Genomic DNA, 23,762 nt, shown 5'->3' on the forward strand with positions numbered 1-23,762 from the left:
TTGCTGCCCATCAGCTAGATGCTCCCTAAGGCTGACAGCGCAGGCTTGGGTTGCCCAGGCAACGGCCAACACAACATTCCGTCACCTGACTGGCAGGGAAGAGGCTGCGGAGGGGGACTCAGTTCCTCCCCAGAGCGGGGTGCAGTAGAGAGCTCATGGGCAGCCTCTGCCTGACCTTTGCCAGGTCTCCCCTACAGACAAAATGCGGAGAACCTACAGCTCTTCAGGGGTTCACTCCATCTGTGGGGTGAGGGGTGGGACTGCTCTTTGGGGATCCCCCAGCCTGGTTAGGGAGACTGAGAGCTGGCTTGGAAGGGGCCCAGGACTGGGAGGAGCTGGCACAGTTTGAATATTCACTGCAGCTCCAGAATGGTGCTAAGGGCTCCGCAGGTCTAGTGGTATCTTATTTAACCCTTAAAGCGGCCTGGCGGCAGGGAGAGTACTAGGGGAAAGTACTCCCCTGGCTGCACTGGTATCAGGCCTTCTGCATGAGGGAATCTTCTCTTTCCACACAGGAAGATTAGATTCCCACGTGCAGTGAACCTGTTGATATTCTCCTCTTGTGAAGTGATGTTATTTTTGAAAATAGAAATCCGGGCGGGGGGCAGTGGTGGTAGAAGTCCCTGTCCCCACCTGCAGGGCAACAGTGAAGCAATGCTGCAGGTGTCTCTATCTCTCTCACTATCTTCCCTTTCCCTCTGAATCTCTCTCTGTCTAAAAATGAATGAAAGATAGCATGAAAGAAAAAATAAAAGAAAAATGGCCCCGTGGTCTGAGAGGTGGTACAGTGGATAAAACATTGGACTCTCAAGCATGAGGTCCTGAGTTCAATCCCTGGCAGCACATGTGCCAGAGTGACGTCTGGTTCTTTCTCTCCTATCTTCATAAATAAATAAATAGTCTTTTTAAAAAAAAAAAAAAAAAGAAAAGAAAAAAGAAAAATGGTCCCTGGGAATAGTGGATTTGTTGTGCAGATACCAAGCTCCTGCAACAACCCTAGTGTGTGTGTGGGTGGGAGAAACATATAAATAACTAATCCAGAGCCTGGGAGATACAAAACAGCAGGGTATCAGACTTGCATACCAGAGGTCTCAGAGGTCCCAGGTTCAATCCCTGGCCCCACTGTATGGTAGAGCTGAGCAGTGCTCTGATGTCTCCTTAGAATAAATAATTTTTTTTTTAATCTGTAGTTACTTGTGATGCCTGTAATTCTTAAAACAGTGCCCAGGCATTTGGTTAGAACATGTTTTAAAGACAAAAACTGAGCACAGATAATGCACATTTTCTCCCAGAGTGCTTGCATTCAATCTCAGTTCAGAGCTTCCTGCATAGATCGATGTGACGTGTAGAGATGTCTGCTCTATTTTTCTTTCTCTTGCTTTAAAAAACAGATCTAGGGGTGATTTCCATAAACTAAAAGGCTTTTGTGTTCCAGACAGCTTTGTGGGTTTTGCAAATGCAGGAAGCCAAGCAACCACCATCACAGACAAGGAGCTTCTGCCCCACCCCAGAGTGGACTCCCCCTGCCCTCCCGCCCACTGGGTTCAGACCTCACTGGCTACTCTCCCTCCTTAGTCTGCTGGTTCCCAGAATATTATAAGGGGACCTGGTATTTTGCAGCCACTGAGCCTGGGCTTCAGACTGTTACCAAATGCAGTTCTCTGTGTGTGTGTGTGTGTGTGTGTGTGTGTGTTTCTCACCTGGAGAAAATGATGTATGCAGGCACGTTGTAAAAACCAAGGAACAGTGACCCCCAAATGCCTTCCACCCAATTTTCCCGGGTGGCAACCCACTGCCCAACTGCAATTCTCTTTACCCACCAAGAAGCTGGCAGGGAGACAAGACAGCCCCCTGATTCAGTTATCACCCATGTGTACGCCCTCATTTGCACGTGTGTGTGTATACTTAGATCTGTACCATTCTATGTAGCTTGTAGATTTCGCTGACCACACAGGTCAGATCCAGAACATTCCTCACAAGGAGCCTTTGTGCTGTCCTGTACCAGCCAGGGCCACCTCCCTTCCTCCCTCCTTTTACTGTCTGTCTCTCTCTTCTCCCCTGCCCTGCTTCCCTCCCTCTGGGATGCCTCCCCTGTGCTCCTGTGGTATGTGAGACCCTTCTGAGAGTGACTTTTTTAAAAAAGGCCTTTATGTATGGTCCGGGAGGTGGCACAGTGGATAAAGCATTGGACTCTTAAGCATGAGGTTCCAGAGTTCAATCCCTGGCAGCACATGTACCAGAGTGATGTCTGGTTCTTTCTCTTCTCCTATATTTCTCAGTAAATAAATAAATAAATAAAGTATTTTTAAAAAAAGTGATAAAGAAAAAAATTTTTAAAAAGGCCTTTATTTTGGTCAGTAAAATAGCTCACTTGGATAGCGCCCTGCTTTGCCATGTGTGTGACCAAGATGTGAACCCAGCCCCCATCCCACTGCAGACAGCTTCAGTGCTGTTCTCTCACTCTCTTTCTTTCTTTTTTATTATTTATTTATTTATTCCCTTTTGTTGTTTAATTGTTGTAGTTATTGTTGTTGTTGGATAGGAGAGAGAGAAATGGAGAGAGGAGGGGAAGACAGAGGGGGAGAGAAGGACAGACACCTGCAGACCTGCTTCACCGCTTGTGAAGCGACTCTCCCGCAGGTGGCAAGCTGGGGGCTCGAACCGGGATCCTTACGGGTCCTTCCGCTTAACCTGCTGTGCTACCACCCGACTCCCCCCCCCCCCCCCCGCTTTTCTCTCTACCTCTTTTTTGCTTCTGTCTTAAAAATGCTTTTGTTGAGGGCTAGGCAGCAGTGCATCACCAGTTTAAGTGCACATAGTGCAAAGTATAAGGATCCCAGTTTGAGCCCCCAGCTCCCCACCTGCAGGGGTGTTGCTTCACAAGTGGTGAAGCAGGTCTGCAGGGGTCTATTTTCTCTCCCCCCTCTGTCTTCCTCTCCTCTCTCAGTTTCTCTTTATCCTATCCAACAACAACAGTGGAAAAATAATGGCCACCAGGAGCAGTGGACTCGTAGTATAGGCATTGAGCCCCAGCAATAATCCTGGAGGCAAAAAAAAATGCTTTCATTGACTTGATATGTTAGAGTTTCATTAGAGAGAGATAAAGAGAGTGCTCTTCCTGTATGCAGTGGCAAGGATCAAACCTGGGGCATCAGGCATGCAGATCCTAAGCTCTGCCAGCCGAGCTTCAGTGACTTTGTTTGTTTTTACCCCCCACTCAGCAGAGTTCCCTGGGGCCGTCTGACCTGCTCGGCAAGTCTGTCTGTGCCATCTGTGTAGCCAGCCAGGCTGCCGGACTTGTGGGTGTTTTCCAGGTCAGGGTTGTGACGCATGACATCTACTATGAGGATCCATGTCCTGGAAAATCAGTTTTCATTTCTCTGAGAGAAAAGGGCAAAGGCTGGGTCATATAGTGAATGCATGTTATTTTTCCCCATTCATTCATTCATTCATTCACTCATTCATTCATTCATTCTTAGAAACTGCCGAGTTCTTTTCCAGAGTGGCTTGCACTCTGCACTAGTAATGTCTGATTGAGCCAGTTTCTCCACAGCCATGTGACCATCACTTTTAAAAGGTTTAGTTTTAAGATTTATTAACATGCATCAATATGAGAGAACCAAAAAATATGAGAGAATCAGAGTGTTGTTCTGTTATATTCTGAGAAATCAGGGATTGAACTCAGGACCTCATGTTGGAGATTCCAATACTTTATCCAGTGCACCACCTCCCAGGGCAAAGGTTTATTTATTCATGACATAGAGAGAGAGACTCAAGGCAACACTCTGGCATGTATGGGTCACAATAGGGACCTCATGCCTGCCACTCCAGAGCTCTACCCACTATGCAACTTAAAAAAAAAATTTTATTTATTACTTAGTGAGAAAGATAGCAGGAGAGAGAGAAAGAACCAGACATCACCCTGGTACATGTGCTGCCAGGGACTGAACTCTGGGACCTCATGCTTGAGAGTCCAATGCTTTATCCACTGTGCTATCTCCTGACCACACCACACCAACTATTTTTTAAAAAGAGATATTTATTTTTGGAGTCAGGTGGTGTCACCCTGGTTGAGTGCACATGTTACAGTGTGCAAGGTTTGAGCCCCCGGTAACGATCTGCAGAGGGAAAGCTTTGCTAGTGGTGAAGCAGGGCTGCAGGTGTTTTTCTTTCTCTACCCCTCTTTTTTTTTTTTTTGCCTCCAGGGTTATCTCTAGGGCTCAGTACCTGCACTATGAATCCACTGCTCCTGGCGGCCATCTTTTTTCCATTGTTGTTGTTGTCCTTGCTGTTGTTGGATAGGACAGAGAGAAACTAAGATAGGAGGGGAAGAAAGAGAGCGGGAGAAAATGATAGACATCTCCAGACCTGTTTCATCCTTGCAAAGTGACCCCCCTGCAGGTGGGGAGCCAGGGGCTTGAACCAGGATCCTTGAGCCAGAACTAACATTTTGTGCTATGTGCACTTAACATGGTGCTCTACTGCCTGGCCCTTCTCTCCCTCTTTATCTCCCCCTACCCTCTCGATTTCTGGCTGTCTCCATCCATAAATAAAGGTAATAACATTTTTTTTTATAATGAAAACTTTTAAAAAATTTAATTTAATTTATTTATTCCTTTTGTTGCCCTTGTTTTATTGTTGTAGTTACTATTAATGATTGTTGTTGGATATGACAGAGAAATGGAGAGAGGAGGGGAAGACAGAGGGAGGAGAGAAAGGTAGACACCTGCAGACCTGCTTCACTGCCTGTGAAGCGACTCCCCTGCAGGTGGGGAGCTGGGGGCTCAAACCCCGATTCTTCCGCTGGTCCTTGTGCTTAGCGCCACCTGCACTTAACCCGCTGTGCTACCGCCCAACTCCTAATAACAATTTTTTAAAAGATACATTTATTTACTGATGAGAGAGAACCAGAGCATTACTCTGACACATGCAATGTCGAAGATCGAACTCAGGACCTCACGCTTATGGGTTCAATGCTCTATTCACTGTGCCCCTCCCAGGCTGCTCTGCATGTTCTAGATGTGTCTAGGCATTCCAGGAGCCTCTGTGGGATGTCTGCTCCCAGGCTGCAGGTGGCTCTCCCCTTCTTCACCCAGTCTTCTCACAGCCAAGCCTCACATGGGAATGAGGCCCAGTATGTCACTTTCTCCCTGACAGATGGCACTCTGGTGTTGTGTCTAAAGTGTGTGTGTGGGGTGGGGGTTGGGGGGGGGCTGTTGAGCTGAGATCAGTGGGCTCAGGACCTGCTGTCTTAAGCACCAGTTTCCAGATGGAACAGGGGTGGGGATGCCATTGTCTCGAAGCTGATGCGCACCCCTCCCCGCTTCAGTGCTAAACTAGAGCTATGCTTTACAGACACTTATTGAGCACCTACTATATGTTCTTGGGATAAAGTGAAACCCACCCTCACAGGGCTTGCAGACCTGTCTGTGGGGGACACCCAGGAATCAAGTCACCTGCTAATATGCTGTTACCTAGGGATGGGTCAGCAGGAGAGCCTGGAGAGCGAGGACAGGTCAGGGAGGCCTCCTTCAGAGAGGGACATGGAGCTCAGACTTGAAGCAGGCAGGTGGGCGGAGAGCAGAGGGTGATGGGAAGAATGCTGGGAGTTGTGGGAAAGGTATGTGCAAAGGTCCCGAGGCAGGAGGACGTGTCCCCTTTCCTAGAAGGTGGCAAAACTCTATAGGCTGGGAAAGTGGTGTTCACGGCTGATGGGATCTACCAGTAGGGCTGAGACCTTTGCTACAGGGGGAACCCCAGTTCCAGGGAAGGGGTGCAAGGCTTAGAAGTGACAGTTTATTCCTGGCCTGGGAGCTAGAGGACAGGGAAGGGCAACACAAGGCCTCCACACTCCTTTCTGTAAATAGGGTGCAGCTCCCCAAATTCTCCTGGGGCTCCCCTGCCATGCCACTGAGACACAGGTCCTAGTGTGCCTTGTACCTCTGTCCCTACGTCCTGGGTTTGGGTGGGGGACACATCTCCTCAGCCAGCCTTAACAGGGCATCCCCCCCAGAACATTCTGGAAATACCCCACTCCCCGATTTTCCCCTTCCTCCTTCCCCATTCCAACGTGGGGCTCTAGGTGGGGGCGCTTGAGGAGGCGGCAAATGGCAAACGGAAGGAGGAAGTGGGGGGTGAAGACAGACAGACTAGCACCTTGTTTTTTTGTCCCTAGCCATGGGAGGAGGGGACTCAAGGGCATCTGCCCCCCTCCCCCCCCAGTCCCCTGTGGCTTCCCGCCCCGGAATCGTGCCAGGCATTACAAACAGGGCTTTGTGTGCGCCACAAAGAATACAGGCCTCACACAGGTCTCACCCCGCCCCACTTGCTCTGGGCTCAGTGGGGATGGTGCCGTTCCTGGGAGGGTAAACTGAGGCCTGGAGGCCACTGGGTCCTGGGCTTGCAGAGCTGCTGCAGGGGGAGGGGGCAGCTGCCCTTTTGGGTGGTGGAAGGAAGGAAGGAAGGAAGGAAAAGAGGAAAAAAGGAAGGGAGGGAGGAGAAGGAAGGAAGGAAGGAAGGAAAGAAGGTAGGTGGAAGGAGGAAGGAGGGTGCTGGGTGCAGCCCCCAGCCCTGGGTGTCTGTGGTCTCCCTGTGAGCTGTGCGGGTGGCTCCTGTGAGTCAGACGTTGTCCCTGACATTTGGGAGAAAGATGTATGTAAATCACCATAGAGCAAGGGGACTGGAGACCAAGGTCACAGGTGGTGCCAGAAGCCAGAAGAGGTGTGTGGGGGGGCGGGGGGGCGGGGTGTTATCCTGAGGGCTTCCCGGAGGTAGTCAACAGACCGGGGGGGGGGGGGGGGGGGGGGGGGGGGAGCCAGGGCAGTCGGGCATTTGGAAGGTGGAGGAAGCATGTGCTGCTGCTTTCTGATTGTATCATTTAAAATAATAAAGTAGGGCTGGGCTCTGGTCATGTGGTTGAACACACATGCTACCATGTTCAAGGATCCTGGTTCAAGCCCCCAGTTCCCACCTGTGTGTGTATGAAAAAAGGGGGTGGGGTGGGGGAATGGCCCCCGGGAGTGATGGACTCATGGTGTAGGCACAGAGCACCAGCCTTTTTTTCTTTTTCTTTTTTTTTTCTGTTTTTTTTTTTAATTTCTTTATTGGGGAATTAATGTTTTACATTCAACAGTAAATACAATAGTTTGTACACGCATAACACTCCCCAGTTTCCCATATAACAATACAACCCCCACTAGGTCCTCTGTCATCCTTCTTGGATCTGTATTCTCCCCACCCACCCACCCCGGAGTCTTACTTTGGTGCGATATTTTTTTTTTTCATTCAGATGGAGAGAGAAAAAGAGAGAGAGACTAGAGCTCCAGGGCTCTAGGCCCCTCCTTTGATATTGCTCTTGCCCTGTGTGCCAGGGCTGGGAAGGCAGGTGCCCCACCTGGTGACCTCTCTTTCTAACCCTCTTTTCTGACTTTCAAAGAAATGAGAGGCCCAGAAGGTGGCGTGGTGGGTGAAGCACTGGACTCTCAAGCATAGAGTCCTGAGTTCAGTCCCCGGCACTATGTGCCAGAGTGGTGCTCTGGCTCCTTCTCGCTCTCATTATTCAACAAATATATGAAAATAAATAAGATCTTAAAAGCAACTCAAGAAGCAGGTGCCATTCTGTCCTGTGCTCCTCCCACACCTGCTCTGTCTGTTTCCTGCCATTTTCCTCTTTAGCCAAGAATTCCTTTTTCTCTGCGTCTGTATCTGCTGAGCATCCTCTGAGAGCAGGTTGGGCTGTCTCATAGTTCCCTGTTACTCCTCTGCTGAACACATAATAGGTGTTCAATCCATTTCTGATGTAGGAGGAGGGGACAGGTAGGAAGCAGAGTGAGGATGCAAAGAAAATCTTCCCTGAGACTCTGAGGTCTCAGGTTCACCCCCCGGCTCCACCAGAAACCAGAGCTGAGCAGTGCCCTTGTGTCTCTGTATCTCTCTCTCATTAATATCAAATAAAAAGTCTTAAAGATACATACCTGATGCATAAAAAAGAATATTATAAATGCCTGTAATATTTGATGCACGTGGGTGCTGTGTATATGATCCTGTATACTGTGGCTTTTCTCACTACTTTGGGTGGGAAAGGAAAAATGCCCTACCCTTAAATAGCCTTTTGAGGGTACCCTTTTATTTATTATTATTATTATTATTATTATTATTTTTAAATATGAGTTTTTAAAATTTTTTTATTAATTTTATTTTTGAGGGAGATGAAGACACACACACACCAGAACACTGCTCAGCTCTGGCTTATGGTGGGGCGGGGGGTTGAACCTGGGACTTAGGAGCCTCAGGCATGAGAATCTATTTGCATAACCATTATGCTGTCTCCCCCGCCCGAGGGTACCCTTTTAAACAACCATGTAGTACTCCATCAAACTGATATTACATCATCTGTATTTTATTTTACCCTACCCCTTATACTCACCCAACATCCTCTATCATATCCATAGGCCTTAAACAAGGACATAGGGAAAGAAATATATAGGACATTTATTTATTTATTTGCCTCCAGAGTTATTGCTGGGACTCAGTGCTGGCACTACAAATTCACTGCTCCTGGAGGCCATTTTTTCCCTATTTTATTGGATAGGACAGAGATAAACTGAGAGAGGAAGGGGAGACAGAGAGGGAAAGAGAAAGATAGACACCTGCAGACCTGCTTCACTACTCGAGAAGTGGACCCCCTACAGGTGGGGAGCAGGGGGACTTGAACCCAGATCCTTGCACTTAGTACTATGTGCACATAACCAGGTGCGCCACTGCCTGGCCCCTGTAAGGGGTTTTCTTGATGGAAGGAACTAGAAGAGCAAAGGCAGCGGCTGTGAGGAGCAGGAGTACAGTCCCGACTCTTGAATATTCAGAAGTGAGGTCAGAGGGCCGGGGACTCCCAGGCCAGTAGTGTGTTATTATGCTGCTTTTCCCTGGGCTGCGCTTAAGTAATCAGTGCACTGCTTTGCTGTGTGTGTGACCCGGGTTCGAGCCTGAGCCCCACTGCACTGAAGGAAGCTTCAGTGTTGTGGATTCATAGTCTCTCTCTCCCTCCCCCCTCCCTCTCTTTCTCTCTCTCTTTGCCCTTCTTTCTTTAAATAAACAAATAAATAAAAGCAAGGAGGCCAGGTGGTGGTGCACTTAGTTGAGCGCACATGTTCCCACACACAAGGACTTGGGTTTAAGGCCCTGGTCCCCACCTGCAGGGGAGAAGCTTCGTAAGCCAGGGAGCGGTGCTGCAGGTGTCTCTCTTTCTCGCTCCCTTTTTATCTCCCCTTCCCTTTCAGATTCTTTCTAGTAAATGAATGAAGAATGGATCAATGAATGAATGAATCGATCAAACTGATACTGAAAAGCAAACAAATAATAACAACAACAAAAACCCAAAACACTTTCCCTCCCCCTGAGGTGTAACATTTGCCACTTTCCAGAGACACCCCAGGCAGCCTTTGCCAATGTCCCTGATGTTAGCCTCAAAGGCAAGGTCACAGCTGCCTTGTCATGCTCTGCAGGGCCAGGTTCAGTAGAAACCACACCATGTCCTGGTCTGCCCCCCACCCCAGGACTAGGGAGCCCTTTCCACTCTGTCTGTGAGCTCTCCTTGCACACGCCCCATCAGCTCATACATGGGGCACCCAGCCAGTCCTGGGCACTGGGGCTCATCAGGGCACGGGAGCCTGATCTTGCAATCTCTCCATCAGATGTCTCAGCTTCCTGCAGCTGAGCAGTCTGAAGCCACAAGTGCCACTGAGCTGTGACTGTTCCATTCATGCCTGGGATCCAGGGCTGCACCTGTATCCACCACCCCCACCATGTCCCCAGGATCAGCCTCAGAGCCCAACCTCCCAGTGCACTCCAGTGCCCACATGGCAGGGCCTAATGTGTCCCCTGATGGCTATGACTTTTGAGGTACTTGTCATGTGCCTGGTCTCTGATGCTTACCATGCCTGTTCTCACACTCAATCCTGCCAGATGGACACGGTTATTACCCCAATCACAGAAGCACAAAGAAGGTAGCTCACCTGGCCAAGAACTTGGACGTGTGGTGCTGGGATGCAGGCCCAGGCTGACTGAATTCTAAGACCTCTGTCAATTATTGTTATTGATCACAGTGAGGCAAACAAAGGCTTCACTGTTCTGGGCTGACACACACACACACAGAGAAAAAGAGGGGGGGGGGAGAGAGAGACCACAGCACTAAGCTTCCTCCAGTGCAGTGGGGAATGAGGCTGGAACCTGGGTCACACACTCAGAAAAGCAGGAATATCATCCAGGTGAACTATCTCCCCAGCCTCAAACCTCTGCTCTCAACTGCTGAGCTTGGCATCTCCTCCACTTAACGGGGCATCTGCTAGGTATGTCTCTTGGGTGCCAGTCTCCCCTCTAGGGAGCTGGCAAGAAGATGACCAAGGGTTGGTTTGTAAGGAGCTTGGAAGAAAGTGAGAAGAGGAGTAACCACTTTGAACACCTGCTCAGTGCCAAAGAATGGAATGTAGCCCTGTGACAGCAGGGTGACCCTGTCCCCAAGGCAGCTCAGGCTCACGAGCCTGTCCCTCCCTCCATGTGGTGGTCTCCAGTGGGCCACTCTCCTGCTCTGAGCTCCTTTGGCCCCTGCTAGGTGCTCCTGGGAGAGGCCTCCAAACCTCGGCCAGTTTTGGCTCAAAGTGTCTCAGAACAACAGGAAGAGGCCTGGCCATCTGGAACGTTTGAGGACCGTGGCCACAGCCCCAGGGGAACGGCAGGGTCAGACGCCAGATCCTGGGCAGGTGACAAGCCTGGCTCCCTGAAGGCCTGACTGGCACAGTGCACAGCCTCTGCCACCCACCCACCCTCTCCCCTTGGGGCCCAGGGAAGGGCACTTAGGAATGTGATTTCCTGTTCAGGCCCAGAAGACACAGGCTGGGTGGCAGTTTGGCTGGTGGCCCAGGTGACCTCAGGACCTGGAACCCTGGAGCCCCGGAAGCCTATCAGAGTTCTCTGCAAGATCTTGGGAGAAAAGGGTCAGCCAGCTTTTGGCCGGGCAGTGGTCACATAGGAGAGCACACACGCTAGCATGCATGGAGACCCAGTCCCACCTGGGTGTTTGTGGGTGGATATTCATGAGCCGTGAAGCAGTGCTGCGGGTGTTTGTCTTTCGCTGTCTCTCTCTCTCCTTCTTGCTCTTTGTCTCTCACTCTGTCAGAAAAGGGAGGGGTTTGGGTGTTAGCGCAGTGGGTTAAGCGTATATGACTCAAAGCACAAGGACCAGCATAAGCATCCTGGTTTGAGCCCCTGGCTCCCCACCTATAAGGGGGGGTCACTTCACAAGCCTTGAAGCAGGTCTGCAGGTGTCTGTCTTTCTCTCCCCCTCTCTGTCTTCCTCCTACTCTCTCCATTTCTCTCTGTCCTATCCAATAACAATGACAGCAACAACAACAATAATAACAATATACAACAAGGGCAATAGAAGGGAAAAAATAGCCTCCAGGAGTGGTGGATTTGTAGTGCAGGCACTGAGCCCCAGCGATAACCCCCCCCCCAAATATAAACAAAAAGATTTAAAAAAAAAGAAGGGAAAGGGAAAAAGTGGTTTCCAGGAGTGGTGGAATCATCTAGGCACAAAACACACTGGTATGGTGGCAAAATAAACAAACAAACAAACAAATAAATAAAGGCAGAGCTGGAAAAATAACTCACTTGGACAGTGTGCTGCTTTGCCATGTGCTTGACCCAGATTCAAATTCACCCTCCACTGCACTGAAGGAAGCTTTGGTGCTGTGGTCTCTTTCATTCTCTGCCTCTCTGTCTTTATCTAAAAAGAAAACAAGTCAGGGGCTGGTGGTAATGTCTCCATTTGTACACACTTTATGATGCTCAAGGACTTGGGTTCAAGCCCCTCACCCCCCCCTGCAGGGAGGAGGCTTCATGAGTGGTGAAGCAGGTCTGTAGATGTCTCTCTTTCTCCCTCCTCCCTCTCAATTTCTCTGTCTCTATCCAAACACATATATTACTACTAGGTTTATAGCTGGAGCTTAGTGCCTGCAGGATGAATCCGTCACTCTTGGAGGCCTTTTTCTTTCCTTTTCCTTTTTTCCCTTTTAAAAAATATTTGATAAGACCGAGAGAAATTGATAGGTAAGGGGAAATAGAGAGGGAGAGACACACTCACCTGCAGCACTGCTTCACCACTTGTGAAACTTCTCCCTGCAGGTAGGGACTGGGGGTTTGAACCTGGGTCTTTGCGCATGGTAATGTGTGCTCTCAATCTGGTACACTACTGCCCAGTCCCTAAATAAAATGTTTTTTAAAAATATTTATTTATTCCCTTTTGTTACCCTTGTTTTATTGTTGTAGTTACTATTGTTGTTATTGATGTCATTATTGTTGGCTAGGACAGAGAGAAATGGAGAGAGGAGGGGAAGACAGAGAGGTGGAGAGAAAGATAGACACCTACAGACCTGCTTCACCACTTGTGAAATGACTCCCCTGCAGGTGGCAAGCTGGGGGTTCCAACCGGGATCCTTGTGCCAATCTTTGGCATTTTGCACCACCTGCACTTAACCCACTGTGCTACTGCCCGATTCCCAAATAAAATGTTTCTATAGAGTTAGTCAATAGCTCCCACCTAGGTGGATGGGTGGGATGCTTGGGTCTGGGCCCCTGTAGCTTCCTCTCTCCCTCAGTGAGAATGTGGGTGGCTGACAGAGAGGATGGGACATTAAGTTACTCCCAGGAACCCCCAAACTAAAGGTTTTGCAATAGTGCTTAGCCTGAGGCCCAGCCCCTCGACCCCATTTCCAGGGGAGCTTACTCAGGTGCAGTCTTGGGGGGCTGAGAGTCCCTAGATAGTGCTTCCCTGGGGAGAGAGGCCCTCATCTGCCTGGCTGGGTGGTTGGTGGGATTCCAGGAGGGAGCTGGGCAACAGATGTTGGGGTTCTCCTGAGCCTGGGCAGGGCTTTTCCTGATCCTGTCCTGCTGGTCTGGGTGTGGGCTTATTCTACAGTGACCTTCTCCCTACTTCTCAGTCCCGGTTGACCCCAGCACCTTAGGCGAGTTGCCAGCCCTTCCCAGAGCTCCCAGGCCCGTGAGCAAACTCGTGGTGATAAAGAATGATTGAGTCTGCTCCAGCCGACGCAGGACATTGCGGCTAGTCAGTCCTCACCCGACATTTGAAAAATGCATCACCAGGGAGCTGTGGAAGAGAAAGGGCGGGAAGGAGTCCTGGAGGACTTCCCAGGATAGGTGGCGTTTGAGCCGCACCTTGAAGGACAGCAGTCATCACTTTGGGAAAGTTTGTGATGTTGTGAAACATGTCTCGACCTTCTTTTATTCACTCAGAGTCCTCGAGTGAGCTACTGCTTTGTTCCTCAATGAAGAGGTGGAAAAAAAAAAACATCCAAAGAAGGCACAGAGAGGTCGAGCGACTTGCCTGGGGCCACACAGCCACCCCATGCACAGCCAGGGCTCAGGTCTGGACCGCAAAGCTCCCAGCTGCCAAGCTCCACCCCTCCCAGACTCAATTTCCCGGAGCAGGAAACAGGGGCCTCAGGGTCCAGCGCAGAGCTACAGGGACGGTGGGGTGACCCCGGGGTGCAGGGTGAGGGGACGGGCCGCGGTGGATGACAGTCGCAGCGCCCGCGGCTCCTGCCAGCCTCCCCTCCCCCTCCGGCCACGGCGGCCGCCCCCGCAGTGCCAGCCCGTGACGTGGGCGCCGCCGCCTCAAGCCCAGGCTCCCTGGGAGACGAGGAGGAGATGCACGGGGGTGTTAGGGGACCCCCGGGTGTCTGAGCTGCCCCCTCCCTTCAGTTCCCCATCCCGGGACAGTGCGACTCTGCAGCCAGGCCGCGAGGGGAGCCGGGAGGTGTGAACGTGGTGGGAGGCAGGCCAGCAGGTGACAGTCGCCGCGGCCACGCCCATCGAAGGGGGACCCCCTGGCCCCCGCCCGCCAGCCCCCGCCCCCGACGCCCCAGCTCCAGCAGGCAGCTCTAGGTCTTCGCGGCAGGGTCGCCTGGACGCCGGCAGGGGGCGTGCACGGGAGGCCGGGGGAGGGCAGGCGGGGACCCCGGGAGGCGGGGTTGTGGGGAGCACCCCCACCCCGGGAGCTGGGAGCGGGAGGCAGGACCCGGGTGCGCTCTGCCTGCTGCTGGCGCTGCTACCTGTGGAGTCCAGGGGCGCCCCTCCCAGACACCCCTCAGCCTGCGCTTCCTTCCCGGGACGTGCCTGCCCAGTGGGGAGCCCGGGGGGTATGTAGAGCCCCCCCAGGGGCAGCCTCGCCGCAGGAAAGTTTGGGGCGCCATGGCCAGGAGCAGCTGCCTCAATGTTCGCGTGGTGGAGGGTCGCGCGTTGCCCGCCAAGGACGTGTGAGTGGGGGGCCGGAGGGCTGAGGGGTGGGGGCCCAGGGGACCAGAAGGGGGCCTGGGTGGGGGCTGCAGGGCCCAAGCTTGGGACACTCCCCACATTGGGCAGACTTGCATAAGCGGGCTAGAGACCCCCAGGTAACCTGGTGGGAGGGTGCGCCCACACTTAGCAGATGCCCAGCCCAGGGAGGGGAATATTTGTTCCGGGCATGTCTTGGGGGGGGGGGTCTCCAGGGCTGCAGAGGGGACCAGAGCTGGGAGCGCGGGGGCTCCCCAGTCCAGGCAGGTGTTGTCTTGTCCGGCCTGGATGGGTACCCATCGGGAGAAAGGTGGGGGAGCTCCAGGGAGCTGGGCCGGGGTCCCCCTGCATGCCTCTGTGGGCATCACGTGTATGGCTCCCAGAGTGCCCCAGTACCCCCCAGGCCAGGCCTGAGCCCTTTGTGCAGCAGCCCCGGGTGGGGCCCCTGCAGATTCAGAGTCAGCACCCCCTGAGCTCCACCCAGCCAGGTGTGATGTGGACGGAGGAGGGGGACCCTGACAGCGGGTCTGGGGCTTCCTCCTCCACCCTCACCGACAGCTGAGCCAGCAGCTGCGGGACCAGCAGAGAGTCCCAGGGTCCCTCTCCTGCTCCGGGGACCCTCAAGGGGATGTGTCCCTCCCCCCCCAGGTGTGGGACACTCGGAGAGCACCCGCCCAGCGACCTGGAACCCTGATTCTCTGCGTTTGATTTTCCTCTGGGAGCTGCAGGGAGGGGCTGGGAGGGCAGGGGCCCCACCAGCGTGTCCCCTGGGGCCTGGGGGACAGGGATAGGTTGGGGCTCAGCTGTGCCCTTCAGTTTCAGGAAGCCCCCCCTTCCCAACGTTACAGCCACGTGTGTGTGGGTGTGGGGGGCGCTCCTGAGAGCTACTTCCCCCTTTGCCAGCTCACCCCCAAAACGTACAATTGAAACAAAGGAGTGTGGATGCCCCCCTCTCCACAAAGGTTGGGATTCTAAAAACCAGGTCCCTGCACGCCAGCCCCTTCCCTGCCTTGGGTGAGGACCCTCTGTGAATGGCAGGTGACTCCTCATGCACCTACTTCCCCTGCTAGGGTGTGAGCCACACCCAGCTGGGTGAGCCAAGGGTGGGGGCACCTTGGAGCAAGGGGGGCAGGAGGTTACAGCTAGGGAATCAGTCACACTGCCTCAGTCTCCCCACATCCCCAGCATGCGCTGTGTCCAATTTCCCCCCAGAAGGAAAAGGGGCCCAGATTCTCCCTGGTTTGAGGGTCTGTGGTGGGGTGAAGGTGGTCCAGCCTAGCTCAGGAGAAGCAAAGGCCAGTGACTTCAGAATTATGGGTAATATTAGTGATGGCGGCTGCGTTGCTGAGGGCCAGGCACTATGCTCAATGCTTGGTCAACCCTGCTGGCCTCTGGCCTCTCTGTGCTGTTCTGGGCAGACAGGCCCAGAGAGGCAGAGTCACCTGCCTGGTGTCATACAGCTGGGACCTGCACAGGCCAGGCTGCATTCCCACACTGGGGCTGGGCCAGGGCTGGGGTGAGGGCTGGGACAAGGTCTGGGGCATGGGAGAGGTGGAGGGTTTGGCAGGATGGAGTGCCTGGAACCTTCTGAGTGTGGGTGGGGGCACCTTGCCCCTACCTGATGGGAGTCTGATAAGCCCTCATGCGTCAGAGCTCTGCTGAGCTGGGCTCCCAGGGGGGGCCTGGGTCAGGGAGGGTGAAGGCTAGCTGCCCCTCTTTTTGTACTAGGGGTCAAAGAGAGCCCGTCAGAGAATGACAGGCAGCTTGGAAGGGGGCAGGGTCCAGTGGGAAAGTGGTGGCCTTGGAGTATCCAGACTCCGGGCTGGGGGAGAAAAAGAAGAAAACTGAGGCACAGAGAAGGCCGGTCTCTCAGTGCCCTCCTTGGGAGGCCTGAGTTGTCTGTGGGCTGGTGACAGAGGGAGCACTGAGTGGGGGTGGTGTCAAAGGGAAGGGTCCTTTGGAGAAGGCCACTGAGCTGGTGTGGAGGCAGCTTTACCTAAGCGCCCTGAAGACCTGGGTTTGAATCTTGGCTCTCAGGAGGGGATGGGGGTGTGGGGTGGGTAACACAGGAACCCCTCCTAACTTCTAGTTTCATTAACTCACTCATTAATTACACTCATGTCTCCAGAGTCTCACAGATGTGTGGTTTCACCACTCCTGGGCCAAATCAATGGTTCTTTTTATTTTGGATAGACAAAGAGACACAAGAGAGGGAGACATATTATAGCAGTCCTCTGGTGCTGTGGCACTCCCATTCAGTGCCTGGGTTCAAACCTGGGCCATGCTCACACCCTATCTGCTGAGCTGTTCTATGTCCCTTGTGTGTGGGGATATATATATTTTTTTGCCTTCAGGGTTATTATGCCTGCACCACGAATCCACTGCTCCTGGAGGCTATATTTTCCCCTTTTGTTGCCCTTATTGTTTTATCATTGTTATGGTTATTATTGTTGTTATTGATGTCATTGTTGTTGGATAGGACAGAGAGAAATGGAGAGAGAAGGGGAAGACAGAGAGGGGGAGAGAAAGACAGACACCTGCAGGCCTGCTTCACCACTTGTGAAGCGATGCCCCTGCAGGTGGTGAGCTAGGGGCTCGAACAGGAGTCCTTCCTCCAGTCCTTGAGCTTAGTGCCATGTGCGCTTAACCCACTGCACTACCACCCGACCTTCCCCCCTTTTTTTTTCTAGAGCACTGCTTAGCTCTGGCTTATAGTGGTTTGGGGATTGAACCTGGGACTTTTCAAGCATGAATCTCTTTGCATAACCACTATGTTGTCTCTACTGAACCAGGACTCTTATTTTGAAGGGGGGGTGGAGCTGTTGGCTCAGGCTCCTCTGCTCTGTTGCTTTCTGAGGTCTGGACACCTGCAGTGAGAGTCACCTGAGAACTTTCTGTGATTTCTCAGACAGTCTTGGGGGTGTGGTTTCCATTGCACTCCATTTAACTGAGGCTGGCAGAGGGGAAACTGAGGCATTTGTAGGGAGACACAGCTGGCAGTTGGCAGAAGCAGGGGCGACTCTCCACAGCACCCAGTCTGGGCCACGCAGGTCAGTGACGAGCTTTGTGGCTTCACACTGCTGTGTTCTGTTTCTGTGGGTGCTTGCACTGTGGTCCCCTGATAGGTCCCTTCTCTCCATGAATTTGCTGTCTGACCTTGGGCCAGTGCCCTGCCCTCTCTGGGTTTCCACCACCCCTGCTGACACTCCTTTCTCCACAGGTCGGGTAGCAGTGACCCCTACTGCATCGTAAAAGTGGACGACGAGGTGGTAGCCAGGTGAGGTGTGAGGACGCTGGGGCAGAGAGGGGCAGGGGCGGGGGAGGAGAGGGACCCCCATCTGACCCCTGGAGTCCCAGTCATCGGCATTGAAAGGAGGCTCTGGGGATTTGGGGCCTGTCCCCACCTCGTGGACGCCTTCCCGCCAGCCCTGGCTAGGTCCTCCGTCTGGGCTGAGTCAGCACCGCCAGCCGGTGCCACCCACGGTGGCTGGGGGTGGGTGCTCACGCTTGGCTGGGCCACTGGTTCCGGGCCTGCTGGTGCTGCGGGCACCACGTGTGAGCACGTGTCCAGCTGGGGGGGGGGGAGCACGTGGGAGTCTGGGGCGCTGCTCTTTGGGGTGTCAGGCCTGGGGCTCAGCCGCACACCTTGTATGTTCATGCGTGGGCCATCGTTGGCTTATGTGGGGTGTGTGAGCAAGTGAAGCTGTCGGGTGTGTAGGTGAATCTGGAGGGGGGCACGGGGTGGGCTGTGGGTGTTCCCACCCCCTCAGGCTGGAGGGGGGCAGGCGGCTGAGGCTGGGTTGCTATGGAGATGGCAGGATACAGGATGCTCCTGGACCAGATGGGCTGGGAGCGGCATGGGGGCGGGGCCATCTTGACGCACCCCAGCAGACTCCTCCCCCATCCTCCCTGTACACATCTACCCCCCACCCCCACCAAACTCTGACTCCCCCAGGCTGGTGGATGGCTTTTCTGTGTGACCCCAGCTTGCTGTCTCCCTGTATTTGGACTCTGGTTTTTGGTCCACGAATAGGGGACTTCTAGCTGGGAAAAGGCCAGGTTGGGGAAGAAGATCTGAGGGTTCCCCTGCTGGGGGTGCCCCTGGCTGTGAGGGGATTGGGAGGATGGGAACACACGCGTCCTCCATCTTTAAAAAATATTTATTTAGGGACCGGGTGGTGGTGTACCTGGTTGAGCATATATTTCACAATGTGGAAGGACACAGGTTCAAGCCCCTGGTCCCCACCTGCAGGGGGAAAATTTTGTGAGTGGTGAAGCCGTGTTGCAGGTGTCTCTCTGTCTCTTTCCCTGTCACCCCTCCCATCTCAATGTCTGGCTGTCTCTATTCAATAAATAAATAAAGATAATAAAATTTTATTTAATAGAGACAGAAGTTGAGAGGGGGGAGACACACACACACACACACACACACACACACACACACACACACACACCTGTACCTCTGCTTCACTTCCCCTCTGCAGTGGGGACAGGTGTGGGGGGCTTGAACCCAGGTCCTTGAGTATGGTGATACATTTGCTCTACTGGGTGTGCCACGGTCTGGCCCATGTGCTCAGTCTTGGTTGAGGATGAGTGTGGCGGAAGGAAGGGGTTGGATGGGGAGGTGCAGGGACCGCACTCTATCCCCTGATGCAGATGTATCTTCTGCAAGGATTCTTCCTTCCCTGTTGGGTGAAAGTCTTCTGGGCCCCGGGGGAAGAGGCTGTGTGTGCATGTCCAGGCTCCTGACCCCTCTGTGGTCCTCCTTTGCTGACCACTTGCTCTGGGGCTTTCTGTCCTCATGGTCTCCTGCCCCCTTCATGTTACCCCCCCCTTTCCCATCCTGTAGCTTCCTGCTCTTCAGTCTCTGCACTCATTCCTGCCCCAGGGCCTTTACACATACCCCTCCAGTCATCTGGAGCACTTGTCCTCATCTTCACTCTCCCTTTGCTTGACAGGCTCCTGCAGGAAGCCTCCCCAACCCCACCTGCCCCGACCTAGCTGGGTGCTGAGGGCCTTCCCCAGGGGCCACGAGAGCAGGGGATCAAGCACCCCCGGCCCCAGGTCTCTGAGATGCTCAGCCCTGTCCCCCCCACCCCCCATGTAGGACAGCCACAGTCTGGCGCAGCCTGAGCCCGTTCTGGGGTGAGGAGTACACGGTACACCTGCCACTGGATTTCCACCACCTGGCCTTCTACGTGCTGGATGAGGACACGGTGGGGTGCGTGCTCGGGGAGCCCTGCCCAGCCCCCCACCAGCCAGTCCCAGGCACCTGCCTGTCCCTTGTGGGTGGAGCCCCTGACCTGGATCTTCTACAGGCACGACGACATCATTGGCAAGATCTTGCTGACCCGGGGGGAGATCACAGCAGACCCCCGAGGTGGGTGAGGGGCCCAGCGAGGGGGTGCTTAGAGTGGGGTGTTTGCAGGAGTGGTTGAGGTGCAAGGACCCTAGAACCTTTAGGAGCCTTTTAAAAAATATATTATTTATTTTGGACAGAGACAGAACTTGAGAGGGCTTGGGACCATAGAGAGGGGGGAGACAGAGAGAGACCCTTGCAATACCGCTTCACTGGTTGTGAAGCTCCTTCCCCCCCCCCCCCACAGGTGGGGACCGTGGACTCGAACCTGAGTCCTTGTGCATGGTAACCCGTGTGCTCTATCAGATATGCCAAGCCCAGCCCCTGGTTGTGATAGTTTCAGTTCACTTGTTGAATGGCTCCTTCTCTACCCGGGACCGTGCTCACAGGTGGCTCAGCCCCCCCCCTCCCCCCCCCCCCCCCCGCCAGCTACTGTTAGTTTCTCAGTGGAAGCTTCTAGAAAGAGTTTGTTTATTTACTGCCAGGGGTTTGCACTTGTGCAATTCTGCTGCAGTGAGAGACAGAGAGGGAGAAAAGGAGAGACGCCTAGCACTGTCCCACTGCTCACAAAGTAGGCCCCCCCTTTTAGTGTGGTGCTCCCTTGGGTGGCCAGGGTCTTGAACCCAGGTCCTTGGAAATGGTATAGTGTGCACACTACTGGATAGGAGAGCTGTCTCCTGGACCCCGAGACAGATTCTACTTATTTTTTTTTTCCCAAGCCATTAAAAAATAGTGGGTTACGGGAGTAGGGCTGTAGCACAGCGGGTTAAGCACAGGTGGTGCAAAGTGCAAGGACCGGCTTAAGGATCCCAGTTCTAGACCCCGGCTTCCCACCTGCAGGGGAGTCGCTTCACAGGCAGTGAAGCAGGTCTGCAGGTGTCTTTCTCTCCCCTTCTCTGTCTTCCCTTCCTCTCTCCATTTCTCTCTGTCCTATCCAACAACAACATCAATAACAACAACAATAAAACAACAAGGACAACAAAAGGGAATAAATAAAATAAATAAGTTTAAAAAAATAGTGGGTTACGAGATTGTAGGTTTACGGGGTATGTAGTTTCACACCACACCCACCCACCAAAGTTCTGTGTCCCACCTTCCCAATAATACCCATCATTTCTTTTTTATCAGAGGACTGCTCAGTTCTGGTTTATGGGGTTTAGGGAATTGAACCTGGGGGCCTTAGACTCAGGTATAAATATCTATTGCAGAACCATTATTCTGTCTCCCCAGCCCCAGACTGTCAGCCTGTTTATCATCTACTCAAACACATATATGAGTAGATTTATTTGTAGTAAACAGTGCTTTTCTCACTACTGAGCAGGCACAAGGAAGCATAAAACTGATTAAAATCAAACAAGGCGCCGTTGCTTAGCTGGTTAAAATACCAAACAAAGAGCTTCTTCCTAAAACAATATGTAACACTTACTGGCTTTGAACAATCCTATTTAAAAATGTATCTTATGGTCGTGTGGTAGTGCAGTGTGTTAAGCGCAAGTGGCACAAAGCGCAAGCACTGGCATAAGGATCCCAGTTCAAGCTCCCGGCTCCCCACCTGCAGGGGAGTCGCTTCACAGGCGGTGAAGCAGGTCTGCAGGTGTCTATCTTTCTCTCCTCCTCTCTGTCTTCCCCTCCATTCTCCATTTCTCTCTGTCCTATCTAACAACAACGACATCAATAACAACAACAATAACCACAACAATGATAAAACAAGGGCAAAAAAAGGGAATAAATAAACAAATAAATAAATATAAAAACATTTAAAATGCATCTTATTTGGAGGTTTTATAAAATCAAGGCCATCTCAAGCTAACATTCTGAGTGAGTGTTGTTGACGAGCAGAGGCAAGCACGGCGACCTCTGGGAAGGGGTGTCTCTTGCCTCTGCTTCATGTAACCATCGAATAATAGGGATTATTGGCCACTACTCAGTGTGCCAACTGAGAGTCACACTCTAAAGGGGCAAGGAGGCTTGCTCTTATCCAGACCCCACTGGGGGTGTGGCCTAAATGAGGTGGTGAAGGATTCCAATTTCAGAGTCCCGATCTGTAAGATGACAGAGGTCTCCTGAAGCTTGATTTCTATATATATTTTTTAAATGTTTAATTAATTGGACAGAGACTGAGAAAGAGGGAAGAAGGAGATAGAGGGGGGAGAGAAAGAGAGACACCTGCAGACCTACTTTTTACCACTTGTGAAACTTCCCACCTGCAGGTGGGGACTACAGGTTTGAACTTGGGTCCTTGTGAATTGTAACATGTGTTTCTACCAGGAGCACCACTGCCTGGCCCTAATTTTTCTACTTTGATGAGAACACCCAAATAATATATGTGATGGTTATGTGACAACAAACAAACAAATAAACAAAACAGTTTTCATGCCTGAGGCTACAAAGTCCCAGGTTCAATCCCCAGTACCACCATAAACCACAGCTGAACAGTGCTCTGGTCGGTCGGTCCCTCTCTCTCTCTCTCTCTCTCTCTCTGTGTGTGTGTGTGTGTATCTTTCTCTCTGTATCTCTCTTTCCCTCTCTCTGTTTCACTCATTAAAATGAAACAATATATATTATTTTATTATTTTTTTCCCCAGAGCACTTCTCAACTCTGGCTTATGATGGTTCTGGAGATTGAATTTAGGACCTTTGGTGCCCCAGGCATGAACGACTTTTTGCATAACCATTATGCTATCTCCCCAGTCCTCAAAATAAAAATTTTAAAGAGAAAACCTACTTTTGTTGGATTTCTAACTTGTAAAGTAGGTTATCTTTTAAAGAGTATTTTTATCTTTTTAAAAATTTTGATCTTTGTCTATTATTTCATAGCGACAGAGAGAAATTGAGAAGGGGTGAGGGAGATAGAGAGGGAGAGACAGAGAGACATGAGCAGCCTTGTTTCACCACTCATGAAGCTTTCCCCCGCCAGGTGGGGACCAGGGGCTTGCACCCGGGTCCTTGCTCACTGTAATGTGTGTGATTAACCAGGTACAACACTGCCTGTCCCATATCTATCTGTCTGTCTATCTATCTATCTATCTACCTATCTATCTACATATCTATCTATCTATCTATCTATCTACCTATCTGTCATCTAATTTGTGAGACAGGGAGAGAAACAGAGCATCACTGTAGCACATGTGATGTCTGGGATCAAACCCAGGACCTTTTGCTTCTGTGTCCAGTGGTCAGTCACAGCGTCACCTCCTGGGATGCTGAGGTAGATGCCTTTATAAGACCCCCTTTGTGCTGAGCCCAGAGACTCACAGGGCTTGTCTAGGTCAGGAAGATACTAGCTGGTGCCAGCATTCTAGCCAGTAGCTCCCCCATCCGCTGTGGATGCTGCTTTCTGGGAGTTTCTCTCTGTTTCTCTCCTGTCCCGAGCATCCTCTGGGTGTCATTTGTCCAGCCTGGCGACCTTGGAGCTCTTTCCCTGTTGTTGCCCACTCCCCTCTGCAGGCTGTGGCCTGTGTGTGACTTGGTGACACTTTGCAGTGCAGGTGTCCTGCCTGTGATTTGATAGCTTCTCATTCATGGCTGAGCTGGCTGTGGTCTTGACCTGATTCCCACCGTGCTGCAGTGAGCAGACTTGGGCAAACACCACCTCACACACAAGGAGGTTTACTCAGCCAGTTCAGTAATTCCCTAGAGCTGCACTTGCTGGATCAAAGACTACTCAGAGGAGCATGTTTGATACGTGTTGCTAAATTACCCTCCCTGGAGAGGAGGTCACAGTTTACATGCCCCACATCTTTGCCAATAGTGACCAAACTTTTGAGATTGACAGTGTTTTGACTTTTAAGAAGTCTCTTAGGTTATTTTGCATTCTCTAGGAGTGAAAACTTTTTAAAAAAATTTATTTATTTATTCCCTTTTGTTGCTCTTGCTGTTTTATCATTGTAGTTATTATTGTTGTTATTGATGTGGTTGTTGGATAGGGCAGAGAGAAATGAAGAGAGGAAGGAGAGACAGAGAGGGGGAGAGAAAGATAGACACCTGCAGACCCGCTTTATCACCCTTGAAATGACTCCCCTGCAGGTGGGGAGCCAGGGGCTTGAACCAGGATCCTTAC

General features: G+C 52.1%; 1 protein-coding gene across 3 annotated transcripts in view; it reads left to right on the forward strand.

Annotated features, from left to right (window-relative positions):
- Nucleotides 1–13,599: 13,599 nt before the first annotated feature.
- RASAL1 (RAS protein activator like 1) overlaps nucleotides 13,600–23,762 on the forward strand; it is a 31,172-nt gene continuing 21,009 nt past the window's right edge. Inside the window, exons 1-4 of one of the 3 annotated variants that reach the window (XM_060193045.1) lie at nucleotides 13,600–14,327; nucleotides 17,564–17,620; nucleotides 19,451–19,564; nucleotides 19,662–19,723. In XM_060193045.1, coding sequence (XP_060049028.1) covers nucleotides 14,263–14,327; nucleotides 17,564–17,620; nucleotides 19,451–19,564; nucleotides 19,662–19,723 — 298 coding nt within the window. In that variant the 5' untranslated portion in view covers nucleotides 13,600–14,262. Of the gene's footprint in view, nucleotides 14,328–17,563; nucleotides 17,621–19,450; nucleotides 19,565–19,661; nucleotides 19,724–23,762 lie in introns of those variants that run through there. The other 2 variants (XM_007529432.3, XM_060193046.1) reach the window with 2 other exon arrangements.

This window comes from Erinaceus europaeus, chromosome 6, assembly GCF_950295315.1.
Source record: "Erinaceus europaeus chromosome 6, mEriEur2.1, whole genome shotgun sequence".
Taxonomy (NCBI): Eukaryota; Metazoa; Chordata; class Mammalia; order Eulipotyphla; family Erinaceidae; genus Erinaceus; species Erinaceus europaeus.